General features: G+C 47.5%; 2 protein-coding genes across 2 annotated transcripts in view; one reads left to right on the forward strand and one right to left on the reverse strand.

Moving 5' to 3' along the window:
- The window catches only part of LOC131260164 (NADH dehydrogenase [ubiquinone] 1 alpha subcomplex subunit 6), a 115,627-nt gene extending 112,958 nt beyond the window's left edge, over positions 1-2,669 (forward strand). The window contains exons 2-3 of the mRNA XM_058261837.1: positions 2,039-2,201; positions 2,317-2,669. Coding sequence (XP_058117820.1) covers positions 2,072-2,201; positions 2,317-2,561 — 375 coding nt within the window. The 5' untranslated portion in view covers positions 2,039-2,071 and the 3' untranslated portion in view covers positions 2,562-2,669. The remainder of the gene's footprint in view (positions 1-2,038; positions 2,202-2,316) is intronic.
- An 844-nt stretch (positions 2,670-3,513) lies between these two features.
- LOC131272744 (uncharacterized) lies at positions 3,514-14,376 on the reverse strand. The gene is made up of 2 exons (XM_058274596.1): positions 14,338-14,376; positions 3,514-8,967 (listed from the first exon to the last, which is right to left on the reverse strand). The coding sequence occupies exons 1-2, from the start codon at positions 14,374-14,376 to the stop codon at positions 5,308-5,310; spliced, it is 3,699 nt and encodes a 1,232-aa protein (XP_058130579.1). The 3' UTR covers positions 3,514-5,307.
- Positions 14,377-16,827: the final 2,451 nt, after the last annotated feature.

A 16,827-nucleotide genomic window follows, 5' to 3' on the forward strand; every position in this document is an offset into this window, starting at 1 on the left:
AATATGTACGGTTTTGTGATTTTAGACTTATAGCATTATTGTGTAGCATTATTTCTTTCGCACTTACTATTTGTTGGATGGGGGCGTTTCGTTTTTCAAACGCGTTTCGACGCGATGCGAGAAAGGAAAAGCGTACCAGCAAAACTACGGGACTCAGGCCATTATTTACAATTGTGTTCGTCTTTTTAAAAAAAAACGCCTTTCACACTCTTCGAAGTGCTTTTTCTCGCCTATTTTTCCCCCTCACATAAGCTAGGAATCTTGCCTATCCGGAACCCTAGGCACGATTTTAATGCGTAAGAGATTAGTTTTAAACTTTTATAGATTTATTAGGCCAAACAAAAAAAAACAAACAAACGCATCTATATATTATAAAACCTCTATTTGCCAACGTTGTACAAAACAAACTGGACTCAACTTGTTTGGAATAATCTCGTAAATTCTTTGCCGATGTGTGTGCTGCGTCTTTTAAACAACTTTTGAGTGGACAAACAAAGTTTTACTATTTACGGTAATGTAATTTGAATCTTTTTTCTAAAATAATCTCAGATTGATTTTGAAGAAAAATGTGTATTGTGTTCGAAAGCCAACACGGTTCTGCTGTCTGCGTTTTTCAATGCCATTTCCGGAAGAACTAACCCTTTTCCCCTTTTCAATGCCTGTAAAAGTAGCTAAGGTAAATTGTACAAACAACAAATAATAACATGAGGAAAACCCAGAACGTAGTATAAAGAAAACACAGAGATACGAATGGTGGAAGGAAATGTTATTGATAAATTGGATTTTCGTAGTATGGAATACACAACACGCTCTAAATAAACTAATAGCAAGCCTATCAAACAAGTACGACGAAATAATTGAACAAGGGGTGGGAACCACCCACCCTATCTTAAGCATAACCATCCACTTGCTTATGAGTTAGAGTAAATCAAAATAATGAAAAGCCAAAAATATATACGAGAGTGTATTATGTTTGCTCTTAAGTTTGAACAACAAGAAGCAAGTGGCGCATGAAGGTACGTTTCTGAGCGATGTTTTAAAGGGCGTAATGTAATTGAATCAACGTGCAAAGATGTGAGAAGTGCAATTTTTACACACGTGGCAAGGAAATTGATACTGGGTGATTTTTAACACGGTGAAGAATGGCGATCATGGGAAGAGAATAATTAATTTAATTTCTAGTCAGCTTTACGACTGATTTTCTGTGTTCTGTTCGTCCGGCTAAATTGCGTTTCATTTCCTGAGTAAAACAAATAATAAGAGAATTCTGATGCGATAGTTTACGTAGAATGTTGTTGGTAGAACAAAAGAGAGGGTAATTTTAGATCAGCATGTCGTATATGGCATTTCTTTTTAGAGTGAACTAACACACCGGAAAAGGCTATAATGTATTATTTCTATTCCGTTCTTGTGGCACGTGTCTGATGAAATTGCCTCAGCTACTGCAAGATTCATCACGATTGAAAACGTTGGGAAACATTAGAGAAACCATTATCAACTAGAACTGATTGCAATTCGCGTGAAAACCAAAATGTTATTCATTGATGAGGTAAGCAAGTATGCAAACGGTATATAGTGTGCAACATGCTAGGTACACAACCAACTTACACTAATTCTTACACAAAAAAAAAATACAAAAATACAGTAACACAGACCTTCATACTCGAAAAAGAGTTTCTATGTCTTGAAAAATGGAACCTAACAATAATAAAATTATTGAAATTAATAAACGTGTCGTACATTTGTCATCGGGTTGAATTTTGTTTTCGAATTTCCATTACAAGGTGAGTACTTACGCCATTAGGTTTGTGCCCTTCGTACCAATCATGCGTCTTGGTACTATTTTAATTCAATTTGAATTTAAAATCTTCACTCTTTATATTTATTCAGATATTCTCTTATTTTGTCCAATCATTTTCAATTTCATCCCGTTGTGCTGAATTTTTGACAGCGCAATGACAACTGTCACATAATTGAAAAAACAACAAACTGTCATAACATTGCGATTCCACTAGGATTGCAGAGGTGTTTTCTTTTCGGCTGATCGGAAGGATTCTACCAAATCTCAAGAATGGCCAGCCGCGAAGCCGTACGCCGGACGGTCCAGTCCGTGAGGCCGATTCTGTCCGTCGATCGCGAGGAAGCCCGCAAGCGTGTGCTCAACCTCTACAAGGCTTGGTATCGCCAGATCCCGTACATTGGTAAGAACCGTGGCGTTGTGTGTTATGTAAAAGGCCAGCTGCTTGCATCGTATCTGTACCGACCTATTGAACCGTGATTGATGCTCATGTTTGTCCCTTTTCCGGTTTTCGTCAGTGATGGACTATGACATCCCAAAGTCGGTTGAACAGTGCCGGGAGAAGCTGAGGGAAGAGTTCCTAAAGCACAAGAACGTCTCCGACATCCGTGTGATCGACATGCTCGTCATCAAGGGCCAAATGGAGCTGAAAGAGTCCGTCGACATCTGGAAGCAGAAAGGACACATTATGCGCTACTGGAAGGAAAGCCAGGAGCCAAAACCGACCGATTTCCTGTCGAAATTTTTGGCCGGTCAACCTTAAGCTAGCAATTTGGATAGTCCATGCGAGAGAGCTGTTGATTGAAATTAATGTGGTGTAAATAAAGGATTCCAAATCCAAACTAGACCATTTTTATAATACTTTTAGGTGAAGCAGTTGGAGATAAATATTTACCGGAAAATGTGGAACAACTGACTTCATCTGAACATTCTCAAAAATCACAATCAATGGAACTAAGGAAGCCATTGCTCATTTAGCGCAAAAGTTAAACAATTTCTTATAATCTTATTTAACTCTAATACGATTCTGTGGCAAACGATCTTAGGTGCGATTCTATTTAATTATTGTTATTATTACTTTTTTTGTTTTACGAACGATAAGCACGAGGGAGAATACTTACTGCGTCCGAGCAGACCGACGATGGCTTACGGGAAAGAACACTGTCGGCTCCACGGGACCGACGTGTTAAACACAACAGAATTGGTAAATTATTAATTGTTGAAGCTGTTCGCAGCTATAATCGATCCGTTGTGAAGAAAACATTATTTTTAAGAGGCTAGTAGTGTAAATACTAAGCACAATGCAAAAAATAATTAAATACCACAACATAACATTTTAATATTAACTTTATGTACTGATAAGTTGGGAAAATTTTTCAACGAAACAAATTTGTTTGTTCGATTTTTGACGAAACTATTTTTGGACAACTTTGTTCCAAAGTTCTACTACGAATTGGCCAGCAGGTGGCGCTAATGTACGAGACACACTTAGCCGAGACATGTTCATGGTAACCCAAAGGAGTGTGTCCTTGCTAACAATTTTGAATCAAATACTTTTTGAATCGTCAGTTCAAAACTATTTCAATATGTCCTTGCCATCCTGTCAGCCAAATCAATATGTCGTGCCATTTGCAAAACTTTTCAGATGTTATAATACCACCCTCGACCCGCCAAGTAAAAAACATTGTTTCATTTTTAAATATTTGCAGTAATTTTTCATTTTATTACTCGCTCACCACTGTTTCGTTTGCTCTTTTCGCTATTACGATCGGTGCCGCGTGTCGCGGTTCGATGACGTACGGTAGACTGCCTTTCATAACAGCCTCGCCATTATTTTAACGCTAAGTTTTACCCCCACAGTTGTTCATTTTGCCCTATATGTACAGCTTATCGTGGTATATTTGTATATATATTTTTTAATATATGTTCTGTATATATATTTATATATACGAAGGGATCAATAAATTACTCTTGTTTGCTCTTTTTGCCGTACGCTAAATTTAGCCTAACGTCTAGCTTAACTGTACACAATAGAAGTTAATGTAACTGTTTTGTTAAAACACTCTAATTTCTGCCATTATCGTTAGCAACTCACACAGACACACTGTACCCCTCTTAAAGTTCTTCAATTGATTCTGTTGCTCCGCTTTCCAGAGGACTCCTTATTATTCGTGTATGTGAGTGTGATTTTGTTCTACTGACAACAATTGCTTTTTACATCAAATCGATCTGCTTCTCGCTTTTACTTATTTTGCACAAATTTCAACTACGCTCAATTTGAACTTACCAAAGTTGCATGTGTCTACACCTTTATAATAATATAATCTCGCTCTGTTCGTTTTTCTACCCTCCATATAATACATCGCTTCGATTGTTTCCAAGTAGCGTGGGTACTTCCGATTTGATCCGAAACCTCCCCCATCTAAGGGTTGCGATTTGTTCTGCTAGTCTTACGTTGCCGTATGTTATATGTTAAAAGTAAACTCATTGCTTTCCAGTTGTGCCTAGCGTCAGTCGATAAACCAAGAAAACTAAATAGGGAATCCCTGCGTTCTGGCCTACAAAAAACGTACAAACTACAATTCCACTGCCCAATTGACCGATTATGCTCTTCGTTGCTCCTGCGCTTCACCTCTGGCAAAGCACATTACAAAACTGGCGACGGACGCCGTGTTTTGACAAAATATGAACGGTTTTCTTGTAACGTTTCGCGCTTTGTACCACACCTCTCGAACATCGAGGACTAGATTTGATTTATTTCCATTTCGTTCAGTTTGAGGGACGTTTGAGTTATTAAAGTGTTTTGGAAATACGCACGTGGAATTGACCTACAGTATCGTTCTTTTTTGTTTTCATCTTGTGATTGTGATAACCGCGCATCCGCAGTGGAGATAGAAATTCGGACCCGGAACGAAGGATAGTTTTCATGGTTTGCTGAGTGAGTGTCTGCTGCTCTATGGCACAATGATTGCTCCAGAATACTGCTGCTTTGCCTTGTGTTACTATTTTCCGATTGAAATTGATTCCCTTCCGTTTTATACTTGCTGTAAATTACCCCGTTTAAGGTTTAAAACAAAAACATCTATCTTTAATCCCTGATCAACAGAAAAAAAGAAGGTAAAACAAGCTTGATTCAAATCCAGCTGCACCGTTAAAGGAAGGTGCCGTACGGAGAAACACACCGTAAACCCGGGGAGGGGGGACACGGGTGTTCTCCGGTGCGGCCCACTTAAGAAACTAACTTGCCGTAAGGAACCACAAACCCATTCCGGGTTGGTGCGATATCACCACACCCGCTGCTGCACTTGGAAGTACTTTGTAAACTACTACCCCTTCTCACCCGTCTGTTTGTTTTCTTTTAGTAACGTCTAGTAAGCACACAACAAACGCACAGCCATCTCCGTTCGATCGATCCGGCAGATTGGATCAGCATCAACAACAATCAAGACGACGACGACGACAATTCAATCCAAGTCAGCGGGATCCGCGTGTCGTGCGGCGGTTTAATACTAACTGCCGACCATGATGTGCGTCGTGAACGAGTCCATCTCGTTGTCGCCGCACACGACCTTGCTGGGACCTTCCAGCATCGGTCCCTTGAGGCCCAGCATGTCGACGTGGTCGCCGGAGTTGAACGAGGTGATCTTGTAGCAGCTCGGAAACATATCGTACAGCTCGTGCGTCGTCCCGAGATCCATGTCGAGGTAGGCAAACTCCCAGCAGCTCGAGCTGCCGCTGGTGGCGCTTATCCCGCTGCTGCCATTCGATCCCGTCGTTCCAGTAAGGTTTCCGCTTCCTGCTGCTGCGGCCACCGGATGCTGGTGGTGTTGATGCAGCTGGTGATGTTGGAAGGCATGCAGGTGGTGCTGCTGCTGAAGCGTGCTGTAGTGTTGCATGGCCGAAGCGCAGGATGAAAGCAGTGGCGAAACCGCGCTGCTACTCGTGAGCGTCGTAAGATGGGTACTGCTGTCACCTCGGCCACTTCCTACGCTGCTGCTACTGTTGCTGCTGGTGAGCGTGGTAAGCGAGGTTAGCGTCGTCGTTGAGCTGGACGAGATCGAGTGATCGTCACCGTCACTCCCGGTGGCTGCCGTTGCCGATGGTGCAGCCGGGACGCTTGGGTCTACCACGTCATCAGCGTCCGAAGCACTGCTCCCTCGATCACCCTCCAGCGAGCGGCGTATACTAGCTACTGCCACTTGCGAAACTCCACTGTCCATGTCCACATCATCCCCACCGTTGACATCGTTCGTGGCGGTAGAGGACGATGTCGTTGTTGTACTATTTCCGTTGCTTCCGCTACTACTACCACTAACACTACTGCTATTGCTGCCCGTTGTGTTGGTCACACTCTCGACAACCCCCAGGTCCGCACCATTGCCATCTACAACCATTGCGGTCGCATCACCACCCGACGCTCCATCCGATCCAGATCCATTAGGATTACTCCCGGACACGACGACGGTCCTAGTTGATGCTCCTCCGCTCTGTCCATCGACTCCTTCCACTCCACTCCCTCCCACCACCTGCGGTCCGCTCTGGGAGTTTGGGGTTGTGCTTGAGGAGGAACTGCTACCACCAGTACCATCACCGTCGACTAAGCTATCCTCATCACAGCTGTCCACGACCACGACGGACGACACGACCGGCTCGGGTCCCGTCGGCGATGTCACGAACAGATCGTTCCCGGTCAGTGGATCCAGTGCGGATTGCGACGAAAGGCTTAACACCGAACCCCAGTTGATTGGGCGGGTGCAATCGTCATCGGTGAACCCGCTCGTGTCCGGTTCGTGGTGCGTCTGCTGTTGCTGGTGGTGGTGGTGATGATGATGCAGCGATTGCATTTGCTGATCCTGCTGCATCGGTTCCGGCTGGTGGTGGTGCTGCTGATGCAGCGATGGATGAACCTGTGGCTGCTGGTAGGCGGAGGTGCTGCTTGCTGGGGTTGTACTGTTGCCGGTGCTACTACTACTAATACTACTACTGCTGCTGCTGCTGCTACTATTGCTGTTGCTGGTCGAGCCACTATCACAGTTGCTACCGGTCGCTGTTGCTGGTGCTGCCGCTGCTGCAGGGAACGGAGTTGCCCGTCCCGACTGGGGATCCTTCAGCGGGTTGCTGTTGGCATGATGCGGTGCCATCGGATGTAGCGGATGGTGGTGGTGCAGGTGGTGATGCTGCTGCTGCGACTGCGGATGCGGATGATGATGGTGGTGCTGCAGGTGATGGTGATGATGCAGGGGATGCAGCACGTGTTGCTGCTGGTGCTGCTGCTGCTGTTGCTGCTGCTGATCGTACGGGGATAGTTGCATGGTGATGGTGGACGAATCGCCGCCCTGTGCACCGTACGGTCGGTTGTTGGATGGTGCTCCACCTCCGATGCCTCGGTTACCAAAGTATTCCGCCGTCGGAACGTTCGCACCGGACGGTGGCGGTAGTGGTGGTGGTAACTGCTGATGGTGCATTCCCGCTGCATGCTGCTGCTGCTGCTGCTGTTGCTGCTGCTGATGTTGCTGCTGTAGATGGTAGTGGTGCTGTTGCTGCAAGTGTTGCTGATGCTGGTGATGCTGATGATGTTGCTGTTGTTGTTGCTGCTGTTGATGCTGCTGCTGTTGGTGCTGGTGGTGGTGGGTGAACTCTTTGTTCTCGTTGTCTATTTCGCGCTCGATCGACTTGAGCGTGTTGCAGATCAGCACCGAGCGGTAGAGCGACTGATCGGATGCCTGCCGGAACCGGGCGAGCTTGAACATGGAAAGGTTCATCATCTTCAGCCGGCGCTCCTTGTAGCACTGCTTGTTGCTGCAGGACATGTTGCGCCCATCGCAGCACCGCTTCAGATGGTGCTGTCTCGGACCGCCCATCACTCCGGGTCCACCGAAAGGACCCTGCGGTTGCTGCTGCTGCTGCTGCTGTTGCTGTTGCTGAGGCGGTGCGACTCCCATCGGGCCGTTCATAGGAGAACCGCCCGGACCGATGCCGGCCGCACCAGCGCTGCTGTAGTTGGCGGAACCGAGCTCGAAGTAGCTCTTCCCATTCTCCGCACACCGGATCGTCTGTTGCGAGGATGGTGGTTCGTACGGGGGTGAGTAGTAGCCGTGCTGCGCCCATCCGTACCCCCGGTTGGCGTACTGCTGCGCGCCATTGTTGGCCGCCCCAGTACGCGCACAGTTCTGGTACGGTTCCGGGAAGTAGCCCGGTTTCGGGTACGCGGGTGTGACGTATCCACTGGCTGGACCACCGGGAACTCCGCCGAGCGAGGCCACCGTTGTGCCACGGTTCGGCGAGCAGGGGTACCGCATCGACGAGTAGCCGGGAAGGATCGTCTCATCGTCGTCGAAATCGTCCTCGAAGTCGTCATCGTCGTCGTCCAGATCGTCCGCCACGAGCAACGTAGTGGCCAGCGTCGATCGGGTGCTATCACTTGCACCGCCCCACGTCTCGCCCGGTACCGCTACCGCCTGCAGCTTGCTAATGCTGTCCACGATGGGCTCGCAGTTCCAGCTGGTTTCCCCCGGCACGGCGACCGCTTCCAGCTTCGCGATGGCATTCTCCTCCGATGGCAACGGGGTCGTCAGGAGGATCGGTGCCGTCGGGCTGAGGATCGTCGGGGCGGCGGTTATGAACGGACTGCAGACTGATGGCGTACTGCTTCCGTTGCTCGAACTCGTCGTCGTCGACGTTGCCGTTAGGGCGGCATTTGAGCTACTACTGAGCACACTTTCGTGTCCTTCGGAAGTTTTCACATTGACGACCGCCGGCCTTTCCGCCTCCTCCATTGCACTGCCACCTCTCTGCTCCTCCTCCTCCTGCTCCTGTGGCATCGCTTCGTCATCGTAGCGAGGGCTCTTGCAGGCCTTAATTCCATCGTTCACCTCGTCACTACCTTCGGAGGCCACCGTTGGCCCCTGGGAAGCTGTTCCTTCCAGGTCTGTGCCTTGCTTAACGTACACCACCACGTCCACGATCATTTCGCTGTCGACCGGGGAGGTGGCGGCCGCCGGTGCCGCGGGTGTGTCCATGGAAATTTCCTCATATTTGCGCTTGTTGCCGCACAGGGGCGAAGAGGCGCCACCGCCGGTACTGCTGCTGGTAAGGGTGTCCCCGTTGGGCGAGGTGATGGCCGTGGCCATTGTAGCTTCCGTATCTTGACCCATTTTCAATGTCGAATGCTGCCGAAACAAGGAGAGAAACAAGATTGTCACATTAGTTTTAGGTTGCGATGCAAAATTTGTGCTAAAAATAACTAATTTTTTTATCACTTCAGATAAAATGTAACAAATATAGTTGAGTTTTTTAATAATAAAACGAATTGTTACTAATCAAAAAACAAACTACACAATCTAAGCTTGAGTGCGACCACTTAGCAACACAACAATCGTAAATTGGTCGTTTTGAAACCCCAGTAAAAAAGTTGCCTAGTAACATTGATAAAAATGAACGAAGAAATGCATAGAGAAACGAAATGAAAGGCATAAATCCAGGAAAATGAACGTTTTGTTCAAGAAATAAGAGATTGTATAATATCGTTAATTGATTTCTGTTGAATCAGACGAACATTTCGCTTTCTTCGTGTAGAATTATTCTACCTCCTTACAAAAACAAACACCCAGCTATCGAAGCAAGCCCTGAACGACAATTTCCAAGGTGACGATGCGCAGCCCAAAACCCGGAAGAATAGTACCGCAGTAGGTCGCGGATCTTGAATGGGCCGATCAGACACAAACAATCCGACGCGGAACGACGCGACGAACATCAATGAAACGACCAAACGCATCCCAATCGTACTACAATAACCACATAAATTAAAAGCGATAAACGGTCGTAAAAATCATATGGTTTGCCGTCTTTACAACCGCCAATCTCGTCGATTCCGGCGCTTCCGATACCGGACCAACTTCTGTCTCGAAGAGTTGGGTTGTGTTGTGTTCGATGGTACCATTTTTTGTTTCTTCCCATTTTTTTTGGCTATTTTCTACTTCCTACCCGACCATAAACCAAACGCGATTCTTCTGAGCCAACTAAATCCCAAACCATCGGGAAAAGCGAGCGGGCGGGCGGGCGGACGGGCGGGCGGGCGGGCGGACGGGCGGGCGCGATATGAATGGCAATCCATATTTATTTGCCTTCCTGCCCTGCCCGCCAACAGGTACCATCCATCCGTCTACGCCTCCCCGACCCGAACCCGATTCGCTCCGCGGTTCGAGAAGTTCATTCATGAAAATTTATAATCCTTCCACAAGTGGATGGAACCTGGCCGTCGTAGGAGCGTCTTCAGAATGATTGTGCTTGCTAAGCCGGAGGCTCGTCTCGGCTGGGTGTGTGTTTTATTGGTATATACACGATGAAGCGTGGCGGCTTTGCTTTGGCGAAGGGATGGTTAATTCGCGAATAATTTGTCCAAGTGTGGCTTGTTTACGATACAGCGCCGAACACTTGCTGTTTTGATGTGTTTATGGTCTAGACGACTGATTGATCAAATTTCATGTTTCTGATCTTCATGGTTATGCTTTCTAACTAAATACTTAAATGATGTTTGTTAATGGGGTTTCCTTTACACGTGGCCAATTTTACAATTTTCTTCTCACATCATTTTATCTATTTAGTCCGAAATAGGATTAAATTATAATCAATTATAAGAAGTGTTTCCCTGCTCGTTGGTTCGTTCTTCAGTGGAAAAGATCATCCTGGATTATTTGAAAATTAAAAAATATCCCAAAAGTGATTCACCCAAAATCGTTGACGTGTTTGACCGTTAGGATTGCGATAAAAAAAGTTCATACATTTTTCAGTCGCGCTGCGAGAAGGTATTAAAAATAGCATCTGAGGTTTTTTTTCTATTTTACTTTCCCGCTTAAAAATAACTTGCAGGAAACGCAACGCGGAGGTGTGGAAAACTTGGCGCTAACCTGTGGAACACGGGAGATGGTCCCCTTGCGTGCATATTCATCTTAGCGCAGGTGGACGAATCACGCACACATACCAACACAGAGGTAGTATTTTTTGTAGTTTTTTTTCGGACTTTTCGTCGCCCACCCATTAACAAAATAGTCACGACGTTGTCGTGGAGTTACGAATTAGAGGTTCTCTCTGGGGGTGCGCGGGTGCGCACGTCTCGTCAAAGGGGGTGCGCGTACGAACGTGGAAATCTTGTCAAAGGAAGTTGTCCACTTTCCAAAATCCCACCCGCTTCTCCCGCGGGAGGCACAAAGTGTTTGTTTGAATATTTTCAAAAGTTTTATTTTAGTTTCGCACCTCTGCTGGCAAAAGCTGCGAAAGAAAGACAGAGAGAAAGCAGAAAAGAGTAAAACTAAAATCAATGAAAATTATTTTAGTTTCCTGCTGTGCTGGATATGGAAGGTTCCGTTCTGTAATACACCTGCTGCAAGGAGCCTTCGTCGTCCTCCCGTTCGCGAAGGCCCGCTCCATGGCCTACTTTAGTCAGGCAAGCGGAAAAACGGAATCCCAACGAGCGCCGTGTTGGAAAGAAAAGTTCGACTGGAGTCGAGGTTGCCGGGTTAGATGATGGTGCCTGCCTTCACGACGACGGCAGCCCGTTGCGTGACCCGTTTGGGAGTTGGTTTATTCAGCTTCTCTTCACTCCCGCCAGCCCAAAGCAGGGGAAAACTGTTTTTCACGTCATAGAAAGACCTGCCAAGCAAAGCCGAAAGGAAAGGATGGAGTTCCGAGCCACGCAAACTTGTGGTGGCCGTAGATGACGCTGTATAAGCCGAGGTCATCGGCAACAATCGCCACAACTCCAATCGTTGGTCACTCCCATCTAAAGACGCGTGTGTGGGAGGAAAGCTGCGTGGTCCGAATTCGTGGTTCTTTCGACTCGAAAAACTCCCACTCGACCGTTGGATTTGGGACTAAAAAAAAATCGTCTTTCTTTTTATTCGCATCCATTCAAGTGTGTGAGATGGATGTGACTCACCATCAATTTGTTGAATCCTGGGATGAAGAAGCTTCAAATAATTATAAAATCCTCCGAAAGGAAATATTAATGTCCTTAAAAACGGAATACGTCCCACTCTTCTCATTTTTAAGTGTTTGGAAGTTTTACTTCGCACGCAAACCAACTCGTCATCGTTTACCTTAAGTTTGCGTCTTCCCGATCGAGCACACCGATTTTGTACTGCGATAAATTTATTTCGTCAACAAAGCGTCTCGCGCAGATAGAGGGGAAACCACACGAGAAATGATTTCCCAATGTTTTCCGCGGGCTCAACCGATCGACGGACAAAAAAATTGGAGGGAGACGAATCTTATACACACGTTTTGGTTTGGCGTTGGTCAGAGAATGGCGAGAGTTGTTCCAAAGGAGCAAGCCGTCGTCCTCTTCGTCGTTTAACTCTTCCCGGTTTCGCTCAAAGTGCTGCAACAAAGTGTCGAACGGCGAAATGCTGGATGTGTCGGAAAGATCACGCGGGTCGAGATCGAGAGAAAAGAGCGCAAGAATCTCGCGTCTTGGTGGATCCCCATTTCTCCACCCTCTTCGTCCCCCCATTCCCTCCCTCCCGCAAACCAGTAACCATGGCGACCGCGCGGCCTCGGCGCGAAAGATTATTAAACTCTTCGGGGAAAAATAGTTAACGGGGTTTTCGCTTCCATCCATCTTTCTCGCATCTTTCGCCCCTCTCTTTCCCGTGTCCCCTCGCTGCTCGTTACACCTCCCCCCGGACCCCGTCGCTCTTCTCTTTTGACATGCCTTTGCGTCAATTTCTCCTGCCCTCCGGTTTTCCACCGTGCTTCGCCGTGCACGCAACGGTGGTGCAAAGAAAGAGGAGAAGAGTTTATTAGTGGCTCGCTCCCAGCGCCCCCCAGTTCATTACACCGCGAAGGAAGAACGTGCAATGGAAGAGGCGAACAAAAAGCACCCGCCGTAAAACTACGAAACTCGTCGGTGGAGAAGCAATGTTGGGGGGAGGGGGGCGAAGATGGGGAAGAGAAAGAGTAAAGAAAAAGCAAACCGCAGGCCTTTGCCAAACACGCGCCTGCTTGGATGAGACAGAGGCTCCCCCTCCACCCGTGTACCATTCGTCGCTGGACTTGTGGGTCTTGAAATTAACTTTTGATCAAGCCTTTTTTTTCTCATTTGTTTTTTCCCCCGTTTTCGACCCGTCTTTCGCAGCGCTTCGTTCGCTTGGGAAACGGGCGGATTACTTGAGACCCTCGGAAGCGGGAGGCCCACGCCATTTTGACGGGGTGGACGATCAAGGGGGCGGGGCGGGGGAAAACGGTGCAGCAAAACGGATTGGATGATGGGGTGGAAAGCAATGGCGCGGGCACCATAGCGCAAAAAGACAGACAGATCTCGAATGGGTGGAGTGGGGGGAGGGGGAGGTGATGATGATTGGAAGTAGGGGAAGAAGGTGAGCGGTGTCCAAAGCATGCCGTCTTAGCCGCACAGCGCTGGCGTTGTTGTTGTGGCCGGAGGCATCGCCTCCAAGGCACTTTTCCGACCCGTCGTTGTTGTAATGTGTGTGTGTGTGTGTTTTTTTTATGTGCCGGGGTGGAGAGAATTTGATGATGTTTGATAATGATGAACTAACGCCCGTCGACGTTCGACCCCCGTGCCATGGTGTGTGTCGGTTCGGTCTCACGCTTTTCCGCCGTTTCGGCCTGCACCAGGCCAGTGTGCAATGAAATGCAGGCAAGGTTTCTTTTTTCGTGTGTTTTGCTTTCCACCGCAACGCCTTTTTCCGAGCCCGCTCTCAGGTGGTTCACCGTTTCGAAAACGCGAATCCAAGTAGACGAGAAACTTCATCAATGAGGAAAACAGAGGACGGGTGCATTTGTTGTTGTCGCTAGCAACTGTTTCGTGTATTGTGATGGTTTGTCCACCCGCCAATTTTGGAGGCTTCTGTTTGGCAAATACATTCACAGCGAAAAAAAGCAGGACAAAACGGTGATGTTTTGCTGATCCTCTGGACAACAGAGAAATTACACATTTGGCGGGCCAAAATAACTAAACATATTTTTAGATATTTTTTTTCTGCATATTCTTTCGCCACAAAATTGCACAAGTAGAAAAAGGTAGCAAAGCATTAAATATTCACATGAACTGAAGCACAGAATATTTACAAGGCACACAAAAAAGGAACCCATCAGCATCCATACATTTTGGTACGCTTTTTGCCATCGATTTCGATCGTCCACAAACGGATTCATTTTTTTACCAACCAACCAGTAAAAGTTGGTAAGGCACATTTTTCGATTCAATTTCTTCTCCCCCCACCCACGCACACACAGTAAACAATCCACCCGTCACTCTTTCCATCCATTACGGCGCTGTTTACGCCCGATGCTGGTGAATCTGCACGCCGTTTGCAGTCCGTCGTCGTTCAGCGGACACCACATCACACCACACAACTCCCAGAGCGCGCCAAAAACATAAACACAAACAAACACTTGACCACTCGATTCGATTTGCATCGATCCGGCGCGGTTCGCAGGATCAGTTAAATTGGTAGCATTGATCCGCCGAAAGGAAGGCTTGAGATGTTTGGTATTCGTTGGTGAAATTCGGTGAAACTTACAGCATAACCACCGTCGAGGGGATGTTCTATGATACACATTGAGATCGGCTGCTATCCGCCAACGAGCTGGCCACGGTAGACGGTAGTAAAAGGGCACCGACGAGATCACAGCGGCCGCCGTTACACATCCAGGCCAGTGGATAGAACCGTCACACAGGACCAACACCGACCATCACAACAAAGCCACACACTGTCGATTCTCGCTGCTCACCAATGTCACGCAAAGAACTCTGGTTGGGTTTGGTTTTGGGTTTTTTTTTTTTGTTGTTTCTCGTTCGAATTATAAATTTATTCCACACAACTTCTAAGCACAATCTTTTGCACAAGGTTTACCTGTCTGCCCAGTTCACAACACAATGCGCCTCATCGAGCACACACTACTCTGAAACGGAAAGCGAGCGCGTTTCGAAAAAAGATCGCACCGAACACGAAACGAAACTCTCGTGAAATCGAGTCAAAACGGATCGCACCGGAGCGTGCGGTCTGCGTGCGAACAGTTCGAATGCCGGCGAGGGACTGACGGAAACTTCCAGCCGAACTTTTCCGTACCATCGGTGCCCAACGGCTGGGCAGAGGAAGAGAGCGAAGGGGAGAGCGAAGGTGAGAGGAGCGAAGTACGATGCAAGAGGAAAAAAACGGTCGCAAGAAAGAGCAAGAGCACGCGTGAGAGAGAGCAAGAGAGCGTGTGTGTTAGCGAATGCTGGTGTGCGAACGAAAAGAGACAGGAGCCAGTGTGCGGCGGTGGTTGGGTTATTCCATCGCACTCGCACTGCAGGCGAAATCCCCTTCCTTCAGCGACCGTGTGCGTCGTCATTGGAACGCTGCATAACGTTTGCAGGCTCATCGTGACGCGCTGCTGCTGCTCCAGGATGATATGGGCCGGGAAGTAACGCATCGGGCACCCTACACACAATATCGAGCTGTCATCCTTGAGGCCGGGATGGAATCGCTCCAAGAGCGCAACTGAACGAGCGCACGGGCAGAACGGTGGCATGGGAGAAGGGTACCGCAAAGGAAACGATCCCGGTCCCATTCGAAACGAAACGCTCGGACCGGATTGACCGTCCATCCGGAGGTCCTTCTTCGGCCGGGTCCTAATCCTCTTTTGGGACGCTGACCCACACCGGCGTTGAAGAGCCTTGCTCAGGATCGAGGTTGAGGCGAAGGGATGACGAAAGGAGAACCGACGATCAGTAGATCCTCCGACCCGCGGGGCGAAACGAAGGCAATACGGGCATTAGAGGGCTTGGGGTACGTAGCTGTCAGGGCTTCGGCCAGGATGCGGCTGCCTGTACTGTGTTGGCCTGTAAGAAAAAAAAGCACACACACAGCAACGAACCAACGAAGCACAACGGACGACCCAATAATGGGCTTCAGAGTCCTTTCGGTACACCTACGCACCACCGTTACGGAAAGGTACCGAGGGTTGGGCCCGAGGATACCTGGAAAGGAAATCATAGGCAGGACGTGCGTGTCCTGCCTGCGTACAACGATGCGATTTTGTGTGAGACCAAATTCGGGCCGTTCGTGCAGGTATGCGGGACACCTCGATCTCAGGTTGAAGAATACCTCTGAAGTATCGGTCAGTTGGTCTAACGAAGAGTCCCTTTTTCCTGTAGGTTCAAGTTTAGTGTTTGTTGGGAAAATCCGAACCGCTTGCTATTTCTTATCACGGAAAGAAGCTTCAACCGTATATGGAACACGTCGTTGTGATTGATGGAGACCTGTAGCGCCACACCGCTTGAGGTGCGTATGGCCATCGGCACACTTGCACGCAATAAGACATCCGATCAGGTGGCACTTGCATCCATTGTATGAGTTCTGTTTTGCGGTACAAATAAGGATCGTTCCGGGGTACCGACAAAGCGTCTCACATGGTTGCGCGAGGGGTGTTTTGCTGCACAGGGGAGGGAATGTCTTACATTATTTCATTTTTCTTCAATCACGTAGAGGACCTGTTTTTGTTTTCATTGCGCGAGCTGTCAATTGTGACAGTAATTTTGGATCACACGAATTGTTCGCGTACGGTTAAAGGTCATTAATTGTTGTAAGTATAACCCTATTTCTTTAACCATTTTATTCTTATCGTATACCACGCTTATAAACTGTTTTTAGCAAATTAATAACTCTTAAAACTACTCTACTAATAACTCTTAAAATAAAACATACTCTGAAAAAGCCGAAACCCCAGTTTGGCAATTGATCTTTGTTTGTATTGAATCACAAGTTTGATGCTTCGGTTTCAGTGCCCTAAACTACAAACAGTGGACACAACTTTGTGAAAAACGCAAAAAAGAACTGAAACAAGATCCAATCTAGTTACAATCGTAGTAGGCGATACGAGAACAGAATGTATACAGATCTCTAAACCGCCAATTCAAAAAGGAAATGAGTGTTCATCTGATTGCTGCGTGCAGACCAACGGACGTTCAAATTCGACGACGACAGAATTTCTGAGAAGAGTCCATAAATGATGTTTAATGTTTATTA

Source organism: Anopheles coustani, chromosome 3 (genome assembly GCF_943734705.1).
Source record: "Anopheles coustani chromosome 3, idAnoCousDA_361_x.2, whole genome shotgun sequence".
Taxonomy (NCBI): domain Eukaryota; kingdom Metazoa; phylum Arthropoda; class Insecta; order Diptera; family Culicidae; genus Anopheles; species Anopheles coustani.

Excerpts from the sequence above, each read along its gene's own strand:
- LOC131272744 (XM_058274596.1), bottom strand. The coding sequence starts at position 14,376 with ATGTGTATCATAGAACATCCCCTCGACGGTGGTTATGCT. Across the intron at positions 8,968-14,337 it reads CCCTCGACGGTGGTTATGCT|CATTCGACATTGAAAATGGG; the intron begins GTAAGTTTCACC and ends TTGTTTCGGCAG.